Source organism: Boleophthalmus pectinirostris, unplaced genomic scaffold (genome assembly GCF_026225935.1).
Source record: "Boleophthalmus pectinirostris isolate CB_2022bp ecotype Guang Dong unplaced genomic scaffold, ASM2622593v1 HiC_scaffold_19, whole genome shotgun sequence".
Classification (NCBI taxonomy): Eukaryota; Metazoa; Chordata; class Actinopteri; order Gobiiformes; family Gobiidae; genus Boleophthalmus; species Boleophthalmus pectinirostris.
In genome coordinates, this window is record NW_026571140.1 from 2,949,279 (window position 1) to 2,967,560 (window position 18,282).

Consider the following 18,282-nt stretch of genomic DNA (forward strand, 5'->3'; position numbering starts at 1 on the left):
ATGGAGAAAGAAAAGGAATTGTCTAAAATGTGCATGAGATTAGACTATGTCTGTAAATTTAGACTGCTCAAAATGTTTTTATTAAAACCAAATAAAACATCCAGCATAAATGATGTATGGTCATGAATCATTTGTATTTTTTACTTTACACTCATATTTAGTTTCCGGGACTGCAGTTTATCATCCCACCCGCCCTCTCCCACATTATGCAGTCCCGCTCCCGCCCGCAATGAGCTTTCAAAAAGTGTCCCACACTGCACTGTTTAGCTTCAGGTCCGGCGGCTCTAATGCACATATTAGACCATCGATACCAAAACCCGTATCAAAAATGACATTTTGCATCTTAAATATGACATAAATTCGGTTAATTTGTGTAAAATGTTCATGTGAACAACAAGTCACAACGCACTGATTCTCTGAGGCTTTAAAACAGCTTTATCGTCTGTAATGAACTTATCTGCTGTGACGATCGGCAGCCCCATACAAAATAATACAGCCCCAATGATGATGCAGCCGCACAGCAACTTCCAGAATAATTTTTTTTCCCTTAACATTTGAAAATCAGAAATAGTTAATTTGAAACAGTTTGCAGCGACCCATTCTGAAAATCCTAATTATTCACCACAATGAGTTTATAAGCATTTTTCACAACTTTCAGAGACCACAGCAGAGTTTGCATAACAATAACTATCATGCTAAGAGCACACTTCCTGTTTCTTGAACAATAAAAAGCTTTATAAAATTATGAGATGCATACACAATAACACAGTAAAAATTATCTCAAATACATGGGGAAAAATGGGTTAGAGGCCATATTGGTTCTAATGGAAACAAACTCCAAAAGGAAATAAATAGATAAATCTGCCTGTTATAAGAAAATATTAAAACATTTTGTTTATTGATCAACTTTTTCAAACTACTTCAACTACCTTGTGCATCTTCTTCCTAAACTTTTTCCCACAAACTGATCCAAAATGATGATCCATATTGACCACAGGTATTATTTCTCTAAACCAAGTCATAATTAGAAACACATAAAATACAGTTTGAGCTTTTAAAAGGTCTTAACTCCATTTTGACACATGCGTAGACCAAACCACAACTTTGAACTTAAGGTTATCAGCTTCCACAAACAGGAAAAAGGTGTAGGATTTGACGTCATTAGTGCCTTTAAATACCTCCGTGGAAACATATCTCTGTTACTTTAGTGTGAGCAGGAAGATGGAAAAACCTGTGCATGCGTTTGTCATTTGTCATGTTTGTCTGTATTGTAAATGTGAGCTAATCATGTTGAACTGGATTGGAAGTGTGAGCCAACAAAAGTCAAAGCTCTGGGTAAATAAGAATGGAACAGGCACAGTCTTAAACTTCAGTGAGCTCACAGGAGTCCTCAGAGCTCGAGCACACGGGCGAGGATCAGAATGGCTGCTTTAGGAAGGATAGAGCGGGAGGAGGGACGAAGCAAGAGGAGGATTCCAGTGTAGCGGTGGCCTTTTGACACAGGCTATTTTTGCACACCGCTCTGACAAGGACAGAAGAAGAAGGTTTAAAATTGTGGGAATGGTTCATATTGTGTTATAGAAAAAGACAGTTACAGTGAAAGCTGATTAGTCCAAGTTTAGGCTCCGGCTTCAGGTTTTTGCTGACTGAGTGATTCCTCAGAACTGGTTCAGATCCCTTATGAATCCTGGCTGAACTCAAGGGTGAGTCTGGTTGAGTCCTGAATTAGTTCCACTTAAAGGGACAGTTTGGAATTTTGGACATAGCTCCTCATTTCCTAGTGAGCCAGAGTACTGTAGATGTGTGGAGACACTTTTGGAAATATTCCATCCAGTCCTTGTATTTGCAGAGGTCGCTGGTGCTAGACTAGTGCATGTCAATGGTCATAAAACCGCATTGCTAATTTGTGCTTCGGTACGTTGCAGACTGACCGACTGTGTTTGCTCGCTCCTTCACTACACACAGCAACCTACCTTCGGTTTGTCAATTAAATTTTACGTAATCGATGAAATTCTTAATGATCAATTGTCGATTAATCAACTAATCATGCCCATCCCTAGTTGATAGAATAATGTTTGAAATAAAACTAACCTTGCATTGCACGAATCGTCACATGTTGAGGGACTATTTTCTCATCAGTCCGCCACTGCTGAGCTTTCTATCAGGAAGTACAAGTCACTTCAAATGCAAGGTCAGTTTTACTTCTAAAATTATTCTGTCGACATAGACATTTACATGGACAGTCTGCTGGCTGCAGGCTAACTATGGCCATTGACATGCACTAGCCTAGCACCAGTGACCTCTGCAAATACAAGGACTGGATGGAATATTTTAAAAAGTGTGTTCACACATCTCCAACACTCTAATTAACTGGGAAATTAGGCCCTATGTCCAAAATTCCGAAGTGTCACTTTAGTCCTGGTTCAGTTTTGGGTAGCCTGGTTTAGGCCTTGGACAGTTCTCTGTGGACTGGTTTAGATCCTTGGTTAAGTCCTGGTTTAGCACTCACATTTGTATTGGACCTGATTCCAGTATTTAGTATTCTAAACATGGTTAACAATAGCAATTTGGTTTATTGTTTTCGAGGCGATCATTGGATTTCGAAATGTTGCAGTAATGTTCACCATATGTGACGCTGCAATGAAATACAAGGTTACAGCTCGATATTAAAAATGACTTGAGTGAAAACGATAATGGCCCATGAGCAGATCTACCGCACGCCGCAGTGTGTGATAAACTGTACTGCAGTCGTCCTGTGCCCTGCTCTCATAGCTGTGCTTAAACATGAAATGAGCTGTGGATAACTCCTCCAGCCCTGACACCGGAGCATTAGACCTGTGCTCATGAGCTCACGGGGGCAGGTGCATCTGACTCACTCAGACAGTCTAATTACACCAGAGCAGAGGCTGTATGAAGGCTGCACACACCACACTGCTCCTACACACTGTGTGACGCAACTGACCGGCAGGAGAATGTATAAGATTATTCTATTTCATGTTTAGTACTGCCTTTATTTACTGATTGTAGCATTATTTTTGTTCATTGATTTTATTTATTTATTTTTTTCTATTCCATTAGTTCCTTTTGTGTGGAACATACACTACCGGTCAAAAGTTTAGAACACCCCAATTTATCCAGTTATTTACTGCAATTCATGTCATGCAAGTCCAATGAAGAGCTTGAAATGGTACAAAGGTAAAAACTGAACAGACAGAGGTTAAAAAAAAGATAAAAGATACAAAACACAAGTCCAAGCTCTGCCAAAACTACCTCAGGAAAAATTATATTGAGCTTGAAAGCATGGAGTGTCCAGCAGCACAGTGTCCAGACTGGACAGAAGAGTGAAGCAACCTACAAATGCCACACATTTATGGAAACTTCTGCAACAGACTTGGGAAGAACTTTGTGAAGAATGTTTGATTTCTTTTTGAGTTCAGCTGTCACTTTCATAAATCAAAAGTTTAGAATACGTTCTGGTCAACAGTAAACAGTAAAAAAAATTGAAAAAAATGTGGTGTTCTAAAACTTTTGACCGGTAGAGTAATTCTGCTGACGTTTTAAAGTGAAATGTTTTATACTGCTGTGTGAAGCACTTTGGAAACTGTCTTGTTTATAAAATGTGCTATACAAATAAAGTTGGATGGGATTGGATTGGACCTATTGGTTTAACCGTCCTTACAGTTCGCTGTAAGATTCTGTACAAGGCTCCACCCACAATCCTACGTCACCCATCCCACACGACAATCCTCCAGAAATAAACAAAAACATGATACAAAACTGTACACAGCAACTCGACAAACCTGATGTGATGTGCAGTACTTTCATTAGCGGGATGCACACTGATTGCGTTGTGATAGCACTCTGAAGGGGGAGGGATTTAGCACAGAGAAAAAAAGGAATATTGTAGGGTTTAACAATATCCAAATCTCTAGTACGATATTATCACGATAGGCATCTCACGGTACGATACTTATTGAGATATTTTGAAGAGGCTGATATAATTGTAGATAGGACAAGACAAGATTTTGGTGTGAATTATTCCCATCATAATCCCAAGAAATCAAGTAAAAAACTATTTCTTCATGTTGTCTACGCTGAAATGAATCATGGGATATGTAGTTTCCAATGTTCATAAGCTGTTGCTACTATAAAACCTGCACTTAAGCAAAGAAACGTGTAATTCGATATATTGTAATATATTACAATATTATTGTATTGTATATTAGTGTGAGACTTTTGACGATACAATATCATGTTATTTTTATTATTGTTACATTCCTAGAGCATTGAGAGCAAATATAACATTTTTAAAACCGTAAAAAGTAACATGATAATTTTATGGTTCTGTGTTAGCAGTTAATACCCCATAGAAGTAAAAAGCTCACTCTTTAATTTAGTACTTTTTGTATCTATAGTCAAAGAAGTTACTCATTTGACTGTCTAAAGTTCAAATCTTATGATACTAAAAAAAAAAAAAGTCCCACTCATGCAGAGAAAACATACACTCAGATATGCGCAGTTACACAGTGGGTACATTTATAAGACCAGGAAATCAGATAACCCACATAATCAGATAACCCAATAGTTAGATCCATTTTTGTTGCGTGTTTACAGCGCAAGACCAATCTGATTATCAAAAACATCTGTGACATGTGTCAGTTAGTCCATGGATTTTTAGAGAAACTGTTGTATTTGGAGGAGAAAGTACAAAAAAAACCTTCAATCCAACATTTTGTCTTTCATTTTTGTCTTTGTCAGATTAATCTGCCCTTTTTTATGCATAATTTTCCTTGTCAAAACCTGCAGAGGTGTGAACAATCAGAAGGAAATCAGATTACCCACATCAGATGGAAGAGTTTACAAAGTATTTCAATAATCTGATAACTCTAGAAATCAGATTATCAGTGAGCATGTAAACAGAGTAACACACCTAAACCAAGTGTTCAAAGAATGTGAAGACAGGTTTTTATCAGAGAAATTCAGACTACAGGAAATTCAAGAGAGTTTTCAGAGTCACTGTCCACACACCTGAAGGTCGCCGGTTTGACTGCAGCCCTGAATAAATCATTCTTTTATGTTCTGGGACAAAACACCTACATTGCCAATTTCTATGTTTACGTGCAAACCATAAATCTGAACATTATCTGATTTCAGGTGTTATCAGACAAGGACAATTAGGCAAAAAAGGGTAAACGAATGTGGTGAAGACAAAAAATATTGAAAAAGACAAAGGCTTCACAATCGCACACAAAGACACAAAGTCGGGTCACACTTCCCTGAACTCAGGGGGGAAGTCAGTTGCAGCCAAAACCGGGCAAATTCTAATGTAAACATGCTCCAACAATCAGATCTAATTATTTAGTTATCTGACTATTTTAGGACTATTTTTGGACTTTAGTATGAGTGCATGATTGAAGGTGGTCGGACGATGCTTCGGCTTACAAAATTCTGCCCAAAGGTGCCTGCAGCTTAAAGGTCCTATATTACACAAAATGGACTTTTGTGACATTTAAGCCATGTTAAAATGTTGTTTCCTCCTCAAAAACAGAACTGGAGTTGTGTTTTATTTCTAGTGTTGTAGTACTTGAGACTGATCTTGGTCTCGAGACTGGCCTGAAGACTGTTTTTTGTGGTCTTGGTCTCGTCTTGGACTCTGCCATGTTTGGACTCTTGACTCTTGTCTTGGTCTTGAAGACGCTTGGAATTGGTCTTGTCTCAGTCTTGAAGGCGTTGGACTCGGACTCGCTTGGACATGTTCTTGTGTCGATCTTGAAAGTGAATGGACTCAGTCTTCTCTTGTCTATGTGCCAAACTAACAGTAAAACACAAATAAATGATGAAAATAACAAAGATGGTCTCGATTTGGTCTCAATTTGGTCTCGATGGGCTGAGGTCTCTGTCTTGTCTCATCTTGGCTTTTAAAAGTCTCGGTCTTGTCTCAGTCTTGACTCTGAGAGACCTTGGTCTTGTCCTTGTCTCGGGACCCTGTGGTCTCGGACGGGTCTTGGTCTTGATTACAACACTGTTTCATTCACACACGTTTGAGTTATTAGTCTGTCTACATCTCCAAAGCTCAGAATGCCTTGATCTACCTTGTGATGTCATGAAGCGGTAGTTTTCAACAGCTCCTTTTTACCTTTAGTTTAGTAGAGATTGGAAATACAGGACTAAAATGATCCAAAACAGAACCACTCCAGGTATATGTTTGTGATAAAGAAACAACATTATAATCATATAGAAAATACTATATAATATGGGCCCTTTAAAAGTATCCACCATCACCCGACTGAAGAACACAAACTGCACGTTATAGTAAAGTGACTTGTTATTATTACCCAATTAACCAGATTCATTAGACGAAGACGGACAGTTAACTTGGAACATTCGATTGCAGCTCCCCTCTGCAGCCTCCACCGCGGCTCCTCCTCGCACACTTCCAGAGCATAAAGTGCAGTGTTTAGGAAAGGGCGCGCTCGTAAACGCCGCATTTCCTGGTTACAGCAGAAACAATGGCTCCTGGGCACTTTACACAGAGGCGGGGAGAGGAAAATGGCCTCTGCTGTCCGTATGGATCCAGCGTTTATCGACCATGTTCTCTTTACGGCGTTACCTGGACGGGGGCTCGCTGACCTTTACGCACACACACACACACACACACACTTGTTACACAGTCAGATCAATGCTGTGATAGTGTGTGGTTATTAATCTGCCCCAGTCAAACACAATTAGGCTGTGTTATGTTATTGTAGTGCAAAGATGATAAAGATGAGGAACACTCATGGGCCTGAGGAGGCAGGAGAGGTATGTGTGTGTGTGCTTTGGGGTGTGTCTGTGTGTGTGTGTGCCTGGGCCTGGGTTAGAGGCTCTGTACCTGACTTTGTTTTAGACGATGCAATAAAAATAGACTATAGATACACAATAATAAACAATACTAGACAATCGAATGATATCATGCATTTTAAAGGGATTATATGCGAGAGGAGCCTTCAGACACAAGCACAGACACCATCACATGTCCCATAAAGCACACTGTTGGCTGATGAAAACAACAGTCAAGTGCAGAGTTTAAATGAACATTGAGTGTTGGATAAAACTTCACTGTAGCTCTTTGGAGCAGTGTAACCATGGAGATGAAAGTGTAATACACTTGATAAAGCCGCAGAAGAAGAGGCTATAAAGAAATGTGATTACGCTTCATGGGGAGCTGTATTTTCAGTGGGATACTGCCATGGATTATTAAATAATATTCATAGCCTCACAGTAAGAACTCCTGTGAACATTGTGGGAGCAGCTTTGATGGCATGTTCAACGATAGTTTCACTGAACGTTACAGTGTATCACAGACAGAGCCCAAGTGTCAGGGCACGATCAGAGCTCAACAAAGGTGGAGAAGAAGAAGAAGAACGCATTAGTATTATACAGAGCTTTTACGGACAGTGTCACTTTATAATTCAGTGCATTCTTCATTCACACTCAACGGTGGTAAACTGGTAGCTGTTGCAGCCGCAGCTGCCCTGGGGCTGACTCATGAAAGCGAGGCAGCCAATCTGACAACAGCCAACACTCACACAGGCAATGCAGCTGAAGTGTATCGTCTAAGTACATAATGACAACTTTCTGAGCTACATTCCATGTTATACAGACATTGTTTTGAGTGTTCAATTAAAGGCTCAATGTGTAAATCGCACGTATATGACAATACTGAGTGTGTACAAGTGTGTACAAGTGTGTATTCTGTATTCACATTGGCATTTCATTTGTTTAGACAGATTTAGTTTGTGTTTCATAAGAAATACTTAATGACATAACCTGCTCTCAGCGCCACAGACTTTCTCACGCCGCTACAGATTAAAGCGCTTGTTGACGGTGTTTTGGGCTCAAATCCTTCACTAAAATGAGAATTGCTCTCCAAGCACCTCTCAGACTCCTCTGCCTTCTTAGTATGAGGCAGAGGAGCAGCAGCTGTGGCTTGTAAAAGGTGATAATTAATATTCCATAAAAAACATCGTGTGGAGCAGAGTGCAGAGTAGCATGTTCACAGCTCCATCAGCAGGCTGGGGTCTACTAGCATCACGCTATGTTTAGAACTGACAAATGAGAGTCTGCTCCTAAATTCAACATCAGTATTCAGCGTTATTTAGAGAACCATCCCCCTCTGGCTCACAGGGCACACAGTATAGAGTGATTTACATGTTTGAGCGATCGTATACTAAGGCATTCAAGAGTCATTGTTCCAATCTCCCCCATTATCACCAACTCCACCTCCACTTCCACCTCCGGCACAAAGCTCTTTAACATGATTTAGCTAGAAAATATATTCATGTTTTTCAGAAAATTCAACACTGGAGAAAAGCTTAGACTGCGGTTAATTCAACATAATCTACTATAATAACATACACTTCCACACTTAGACCGGATTTGTTTTTCTCTCTTAGACCTCTCTAAAGACCACAGAAGTAGTGAGCAGGTCATGTGATCACGCTCATGTTTCATTTCTCTCATGGTTTCAGCTGCAGACAGTGAGCCACGCAGACGTTACTGATACTGCACATACTGTATATATATAACTGTGCAATTTACGCAACACTTTGTAACATATCTACAAATACAAAGAGAGATTGTGAAGCCGCGTGCTTCTCTACTTGGTCACAGAGTGTAATCATTTTCAAGGATGAGTCCAAAGGCTAATCCAGTTATACTACACTTTAATTAACCATAATAAAGAACAAACAAAAGCTTCAGTCATAACGGATAAAAATAATTGAGGATTCAGGCTTAGTGACTTCTTAAGGACACAGGGTCAGGGTTTTAAAGGTACAGTTCAAGTACAAATGTTTATTGTCAATTCTTCATACAAATAATCGATTGTGTGTTTCACTGTCCCATGCATCATAAATAATATATATCATAAATGGTAAATGGTGCAAAACACACAGTACAGTACATCATTTCTACTGCATGATTCCGAAAGAGAAACAGAAAGTTAATGCCATACTATGGAACAGAACATTTACATGGAAAGTCACTTGTTTTTTGTTTTGTTTTTGCTAAAAAGTTACATGCTGTGGCTTTAAGTAATAACTAGTCACTAAGCCTGAATCATTAATAAACTGTTCATTTGTTTATGCTATATTCATGCTGTTAAAAGTGAAAGTGAAGTGTGTAAAATCCCTCATTCGTCCAGGTAGAATCCATGGCAAAAGGAGCAATTTTAACTTTTGTCCAGTCGACAATTTGTTTTGGTCTAATACATGTCGCAGCTCATTCAAGCTGCTTCTTCAGTTCTGGTCAAAATGCTGGTGGACACAAGTGTGACCAGAACTGAAGCAGCAGCTTGAATGAGCCGTGAAATGTATTCAACCAAAACAAACTTTTGTCCAGTCGACAATTTGAATTTCTCCTTTTGCTATAAAAAGTGAAGTTACCATAAAATCTATATTACAGGGCATTTTTAGATAATAACAAGGCCCTTCACAACGAACAAGGTGGGTGTCAAGAGACTGACTGAAAGACCAGGACTTCTCCATGATGAGCCTCTTCTTCATACAGTGGTCTCATTGTTTGGTGCTGTTGTGTGGTGCTTGTGTAGACTCACCCTGCACGGTGAGCTGGGCCTGGGCCTGGATGGAGGCGTTCCCGCTCTCTGCTGTACAGGTGTAGACCCCAGCGTCCTCCTCCGTCAGGTTGGAGATCTGTAGAACTCCTCCTGCCAGCACCTCCACCCGCTCATCACTACAACACACACACACAAGACACATTTAATCACAAGAAGACTTTTGATTTACAAGCATCTATTTGGACAATTCAGAACACTTTCACTTGAACTGTACATTTACAAACTGCTCTTGATCTGAACACTCACCAACAAGTGCAATCAGGGGTTCGAATCACCACATCAGTACGATACCACTGTGCCACTGGGCAAGACACACATCACCATGTTACCTTTTATTGTTTTACTGTTAATGCTGTATTCTCCAATTTGTTTCGGTTTATTTTTTGAAGTTCTGAGTCCCACCTCCTTTTGCTCTCACCCCGGGAGAGATCACTAGATTACTCAGACAAAAAGAAAAAAAAAAACAACAACACTTGGGGCATGGATGATGAGGGGAGTAAATTTTGCACAATAATCCAACTCACAGAAAATATTAAAGTGTATTGTGTAACTTTTTCAGCTTTTCCAGCTATTGCTTTGTTTGGAATGTTCCACAGTATGGCATTAAACCTTTATCTTCATAGAGAGCCAACCAGACCAAGTTACAGGTCAGATCTGTGGAGAGGCGACCCCATTCACAGTCAGAATGTTGTTTTTCTAAGCATTTTTGAGCTATAAAACCACCTGTTATTGAATAAATGTAAAGTAGAACTGTTTAATGTCACACTGCGGAACATTCCAGGCAAAGCAAAGACAAGCAAGCGATGGACCCAAAAGCAAAAAGTGACACAGTGCAGCTTTAAAATGGAAAATTACATAATAAATTTCATATTTTGTAGCATCACCATTGCAGACACACACTGAAAATTGTGTTTGTTGTGCACATTTACTGTAAAAACCACAAACCACACATTAGCGTACAACTAATCCCTCAATCTTCTCTAAAGGTCCCTGCCCCCTTTTCATTTCGTCTCATTTGTTGAAAGTTCATTCTAATTACCACGTGCCAATAACATTTTAGCGGCGCCCGTACGGTGTTCACCCAGTGCCCCGCGCATGACCTGCCGTGCTGACCTCCGCGTGCCCCCTCCGCCTCTCACAGACGACGGGCACAATAAATAATACATGTGGAGAGTGGAGTGGTGCCCGCTCAAGAGGAGGTGCGCATGGCAAACGCACAAAGAAGAACGGAGCGCACAGGAACAAAGGCTGCTACACGAGTGTCTGTACACGTGTAAAGCTGACTTTGACATGGTTTCAGAGTTCATAATTTATATTTCAGTCTGGCTTATTACAGTAAAGAGGGTTAGAGAGTTGCTTTTACATCAATTATGTCTGAAGAGTGGGCGATACTGAGAAAAAATAATATATACAAAGTCCTATATTACACTAAATTGACTCTTGTGAGCTTTAAGTCATGTTTTAATGTTGTTAAAAGGACTGAAAAATACAGGACTACATTCATACTAGACTGCACTCAACTGTACAACAACTCACACTTATGTCAGATAATACTCCCTACAACTGTACAACAACTCACACTGATGTGACAGATAATACTCCCTACAACTGTACAACAACTCACATTTATCCCACAGATAATACTCCCTACAACTGTACAACAACTCACCTGTATGTAACAAATAATACTCCCTACAACTTTACAACAACTCAACCTTATGTAACAGATAATACTCCCTACAACTGCACAACAACTCACCCATATGTAACAGATAATACTCCCTACAACTGTACAACAACTCACCCATATGTAACAGATAATACTCCCTACAACTGTACAACAACTCACCTGTATATAACAGATAATACTCCCTACAACTGTACAACAACTCACCTGTATATAACAGATAATACTCCCTACAACTGTACAACAACTCACCCTTATGTAACAGATAATACTCCCTACAACTGTACAACAACTCACCTGTATATAACAGATAATACTCCCTACAACTGTACAACAACTCACCCTTATGTAACAGATAATACTCCCTACAACTGTACAACAACTCACTCTTATGTAACAGATAATACTCCCTACAACTGTACAACAACTCACTCTTATGTAACAGATAATACTCCCTACAACTGTACAACAACTCACCCTTATGTAACAGATAATACTCCCTACAACTGTACAACAACTCACTCTTATGTAACAGATAATACTCCCTACAACTGTACAACAACTCACTCTTATGTAACAGATAATACTCCCTACAACTGTACAACAACTCACCCTTATGTACAGATAATACTCCCTACAACTGTACAACAACTCACCCTTATGTAACAGATAATACTCCCTACAACTGTACAACAACTCACTCTTATGTAACAGATAATACTCCCTACAACTGTACAACAACTCACTCTTATGTAACAGATAATACTCCCTACAACTGTACAACTACTCACTCTTATGTAACAGATAATACTCTGAGTCTAGGTTACCTCTTCACAAACAGACCTAGAGTTGTGTTTTGTTTCATTCACACATGTTTGAGTAACTTCATTATTAGTCTGTCTGCATCTTCAAAGCTCAAAATGCTCTGCTCCACCTTGTGATGTCATGTAGTGGTAGTTTAAGTTAAAAACTACCTTTTACATTTTGTTCTGAAATTATGCAAATGATTTTAGTGAAGGTGTATGGAGTTTAAAACCACTGTGGAGCACTTCCTGTATTACCACATGACTTCACAAGGTGGAACACAGTTTCTGTATGAGAGAAAAACACATCCTAAATATGCAGGGTTTGTGTGTTAAACATGGATATAACAATAAATCGAAATATTGCGATAAGGTATCGCAAAAAATCTCAATAATATCGCGGCCCAACACAAAATATCGATTACAAGTCTCTGATTCTTTGCTCAGCTTCAGTGCAGACTATGTGAAGAAATAACTGTTAAGCATTTTTAAATCTTAATTCTTTGTATTATAACAGTACCAATGACTAGTCAAGGTCTTTTAAAAGGAGAAGCAGCATATTCATAATTTTGTAGACTCCACAAAATATCATAAGAAATATTGTGACGTCAGATGCATATCGTGGAAATATTGCAAATATCATTACATCCCTAGTGTTAAATGTGTGAATGAAATAAAACACAACTCCAGGTCTGTTTGTGATGAGAAACCATTATAATATCAGAAAATGGCATCATATGGGACCTTTAATACAATGTGAATATTTAGACGGAATCGTACAATTTCTGAGTCAAAATTCTTTATATTTTCATGCCTACATAGTCTTCATTAAGACATTATTTGATACAACTAGTATTTAAAATATATCACTAATTTGACCAGATCTTTGACATTTTTTGTCATAACAACATGAAAATTGGTACTGCACACACCTGTCTCATTAGGATGAAACCCTCCGAATTTGAGATCAGTCAAATTCAGTTCAAGGGTTATGCAAGGAACAGATAAACAAACAAACACACAGACAGACGTTCCTTGAATTAATAGAAAGATCCGTGTGAGAAATTGACTCTGAAATCCAAACTTGAAATGAAATATAGAACAGTACGGAATGTGTAATGTAGAGCACAATCAGGCTTACATAAATAAATCTATAAAAACAGCGGTGACATTAATGGAAACAGTGAAAACAGGAGGAGTCCAGTAATCGTACAGACGGTCCTAGTGAGTTACATAATGAGGTCATCCAGTGTTGGTCCTGTCCAGTGGGAAACATACTTCTGCTTAAAGACTGAGAGCTTCTCAAATATGTATGAGCATTAAGGCCGGCTGCCAAAATATAGCCATTTACGAACCCCCCCCGTCTCCCTCCTCCAGTTTAACACTCTTTACTCGCACAAAGCGGGAGGCTGGAGTTTGGCTGGACTCCAGGTACTGAGGTACGAGAGCAGAAGAGGCTCAAACAGGTCGATAACTGGCTCCTCTGCTGGACAGAGATGAACGTGCAGACAGAAGAGCAGAGACAGAAGAACAGAGAGACAGAAGAGATAGAAGAACAGAGGGACAGAAGAGACAGAATAACAGAGACAGAAGAGACAGAGACAGAAGAGACAAAATAACAGAGACAGAAGAGACAGAAAAGCAGAGACAGAAGAACAGAGAGACAGAAGAGATAGAAGAACAGAGGGACAGAAGAGACAGAAGAACAGAGACAGAAGAGACAGAATAACAGAGACAGAAGAGACAGATACAGAAGAGACAGAATAACAGAGAGACAGGAGAGACAGAAGAGCAGAGAGAGAAAAGAGACAGAAAAGATAGAAGAGAAGAGAGACAGAGGAGATAGGGCAGAGAGAGAGAAGAGACAGAAGAGATAGAAGAGCAGAGAGACAGAGGAGACAGAAGAGCAGAAAGAAGAGACAGAAGAAATAGAAAAACAGAGGGACAGAAGAGCAGAGACAGAAGAGACAGAAGCGACAGATAAGCAGAGAGAGACAGGAGAGACAGAAGAGCAGAGAGAGGGAGACAGAAGAGATAGAACAGAGACAGAAGAGCTGAGAGATAGAAGAGACAGAAGAGACAGATAAGCAGAGAGAGACAGGAGAGACAGAAGAGCAGAGAGAGGGAGACAGAAGAGATAGAACAGAGACAGAAGAGCTGAGAGATAGAAGAGACAGAAGAGCTCAGAGAGGGAGAGACAGAAGAGCAGAAGAGAGAGAGAAGAGCAGACAGAGACAAAAGAGCAAAGAGAGACAGAAGAGCAGAAAGAGGGAGAGACAGAAGAGCAGAGAGAGAAGAGCAGACAGAGAGAGAAGAGCAAGAGACAAAAGCAGAGAGAGAGAGAGAAGACACAGAGAACACAGAAGAGCAGAGAGAGAGAGATGAGCAGAGAGAGAAATAGAGAAAGAAACAGAAAAGCAGAGAGACATAGAGAGAGAGACAGAGAAAGAGAAAAGAACAGAGAGAGAGAGAGGGGGAGAGAGGGAGAGTAAAATATGGGGACAGTCCCATGGAAACTCGTGACCTCTTTGCTCTTCGCCGTGGTCGTGTCTGTAGATTCAACTCTAAATATTTTGATGTGTGTCTTGGACTTATGTGAAAAATCTGGTCTTCCATTTCAGAACCCAAACAAACAAGAACCAGCAGCGATTACAATCACTGAAAGAGGAGGTGATTTAAACATGTTTACTTCATCAAATGGACAATATCATATTTATCACTTCCTTCATACAGGAGGTCTGATAGGAAATCATCTAAAACGACATTTGGACATTTATTTTCTGTTGCTTTGAAGTGGCTGTGAAATAAAGCGCAACTGAATGAAATGATCAAAATTACTAATGCAACTTGTTTTCTGATGCAAATCCCAACAACATGAAACAAAACTTAGAGGTGCATTGTGTAAATTTTGAGGGTTGGTCACCTACTTGTCTCCATGGAGATGTTAGAGACGATGTGATTGGCCGGGAGTGTCCCATAGTAGGACATTAAACATAGCCATCTCACATTTGTTCAATTACGATTGTTTTGTTTTGCTTAAACAGGTGGAAAACAACATGCATTCTTACTGAGGGGACACGCCTCTCCACAGATCTGACTTGTTCCCATGGAGACAGATGGGGCTAATGCCATTCTATGGAACATTCTAGGCAAAACATTAACCTCTTCATGGAAACAAGAAGGCAACTAATAGTGTGTTCAATTATCCATGTGACTCGGCAGTCCGAGGACATTGCCTAGTGACATGCACCGACACACCCATTTTACTCGGATGTTAGAACTCAAAAGAACTCAGAGGAGACAGAGCGAGGATTCCGAGATAGAATCCAAGATGGTTGTGCCCAGTGTCTTGTTTAGTATGAACTGGAGCTTTAGTAGTTTAAATGACAATTTCAATCACTCGTATTACTGCGATACCTTACTGCGTCTGTATCACTTCCTGTGGGTTCGGTGTTGCTAGGTTCGGTGTTGCTAGGTTCGGTGTTGCTAGGTTCGGTGTTGCTAGGTTCGGTTGCTAGTTCGGTGGTTAGGTTCGGTGGTGCTAGGTTCGGTGGTGCTAGTTCGGTGGTGCTAGGTTCGTGGTGCTAGGTTCCGTGGTGCTAGGTTCCGTGGTGCTAGTTCCGTGGTGCTAGGTTAGGTGTTGCTAGGTTCCATGGTGCAGTGGTGCGGCGGTCGGTGTTGCTAGGTTCGGTGTTGCTAGGTTCGGTGTTGCTAGGTTCGGTGTTGCTAGTTCGGTGTTGCTAGGTTCGGTCGGTTGCTAGGTTCGGTGGTAGGTTCGGTGTTGCTAGGTTCGGTGTTGCTAGGTTCCGTGTTGCTAGGTTCCGTGTTGCTAGGTTCCGTGTGCTAGGTTCCGTGTGCTAGGTTCCGTGGTGCTAGGTTCGTGGTGCTAGGTTAGGTGTTGCTAGGTTAGGTGTTGCTAGGTTCCATGGTGCAGTGGTGCGGCGGTCGGTGTTGCTAGGTTCGGTGTTGCTAGGTTCGGTGTTGCTAGGTTGGTGTTGCTAGGTTGTTGCTAGGTTCGGTGTTGCTAGGTTCGGTGTTGCTAGGTTCGGTGTTGCTAGGTTCGGTGGTGCTAGGTCGGTGCTAGGTTCGGTGTGCTAGGTTCGTGGTGCTAGGTTGTGTGCTAGGTTCCGTGGTGCTAGGTTCCGTGGTGCTAGGTTCCGTGGTGCTGGTGCTAGGTTCCGTGGTGCTAGGTTAGGTGTTGCTAGGTTAGTGTGTGCTAGGTCCATGGTGCAGTGGTGCGGCGGTCGGTGTTGCTAGGTTCGTGTTGCGGTTTCGGTTTGCTAGGTTCGGTGTTGCTAGGTTCGGTGTTGCTGGCGGTCGGTGTTGCGGCGGCGGTTCGGTCGGTGTTGCGGCGGTCGGTGTTGCGGCGGTCGTGTTGCGGCGGTCGGTGTTGCGGCGGTCGGTGTTGCGGCGAGGCCAATATTGAACACAGATTTGTTTTAAACGGATGTTGTCAAGGGTTTCTAACAGAAGATAAACAACAATAACAGCTTTTTTCTCCAAGTCGGACACGCGAAACAAAATAAAACTCTTGAAGTGTTGATGTGATGTCATATCCGAGAGGGAGACTGATGGATAATGAATCGCACCATCACCTTCCAAAAAGACAGTGTACTTTTAAAATGAAAAATAGTAAACAGTAAAAATAATCCTTTACTAGCTCACCAAACTATTAGACCAGCACATCTTCAGAATTGAAATCTATAATTAATTTGAGGAGTTAAATGAACTCAAAGTCAAGATTTCTGGAAGCATGGAGAACATGGAGAACGAAGTACTCCTGGAGGCGTGTGCTGCAGTAGAATCAGCACACACACACACACACACTCAGTCGTATGTGTGAGAGAAGCAGAGGACTCCATGTTGCGTTCACACAGGCGCAGGAGGATATGTGGATTAGACTACACCTCGTTATTCTGCCTCCAGCTCAAACAACGCAACTGCAATCTGTTTGATAATCACATCTTATATTTCCACCACAAATCACAAGTTGGTTTCAATTAGTGTATGAATCCGCCATCCCTGTACTCGTTACTAAATGTGTACCTTCCCGTTGCTCCCCCTTCAGAGCACTATCACACAACAATATGATGAAAGTACTGCACATCACATAAGGTTTGCCAAGTTGTTGTGTACAGTTTTGTATCATGTTTTGTTTATTTATGGAGAATTGCTGTGTGGGAGCATGGGTGACGTAGGCTTGTGGGTGGAGGTAAATTAGTCAAAGATGCATGGACGACTTCTAAAAACTCTTTGCTGTTCCATCGCTGAAACATGCTCAAAGTTAGAAAGTTCCAAGAAGTCAATGAAAAATGGTCACATATAGTTTGCAAGTCGAATAGTGCAAATAGTAGATTCATGAGAGACTCGTCTCTTTGGGCTCAAATTCTGAAACGCAGGTGACTTTTGTATTACATTTGGAAGTTCATTCTGAAATGTCAAGGCTCTTGGATGTGTTTAAATGTGAACTGCACCGAATCTTGATTCTATTAAGGCTTTTATTTCAGATATTCATGCTTCAAATATTGTGTGTAATAGAAAGGGAGTTGAGCTGGAGGAAACAGCTCTCTTAGTTTTCAAGTGTCTATAGCTCCAAACAGCAGCTGGTCTTCTCGACGGCGTCCCATCCAAGTACTAACCAGGCAAAAGAGACTGATGAGCACTGAGCATTTACTACTTTGTATCAGTGTTGTACCTAAAATCGAAAAGATCAATCGATATACATTTTAATCAAAATGTCTACTCCCACGCACATCTTTCCAGGCCTGGGCCTTTCTGTGTGGAGTTTGCATGTTCTCCCCGTGTCTGGGTGAGTTTCCTTCGGGCGCTTCGGTTTCCACCATAGGTAAATAAATCCTCCAGCTAAGGTCTTGACCAAGCCCAGCAACAAGATCATGGAGATGCGTCCCCGGGTGCCTCCTATGCTGCCCATTGCTCCTGAAAAGGATGGGTGAAATGCAGAGCAGAATTTCCCTACTGAAGTACTACAAAGTGCTACGTGGCAGTAAGAGCACATGGTGCTGACAAGGGGTTTATGCCCCTTAAACCCAAAAGCAAGGGTTTATGCTCTTGTTTAGGAAAAAGCAGCCTAGCCTAGCCTTATAACCAGTTTTACCTTAAATCTGCACAATTTGACTTAAAGTCCAGTGTCTCAGTCTGTCCCCGTTTGTTCCAGT

General features: G+C 40.8%; 1 protein-coding gene across 1 annotated transcript in view; it reads right to left on the bottom strand.

Annotated features, from left to right (window-relative positions):
• The window catches only part of neo1a (neogenin 1a), a 417,022-nt gene that overhangs the window by 145,711 nt on the left and 253,029 nt on the right, over positions 1–18,282 (bottom strand). The window contains 1 exon segment of the mRNA XM_055154744.1: positions 9,596–9,732. Within this exon segment, the coding sequence (XP_055010719.1) occupies positions 9,596–9,732 (137 nt within the window).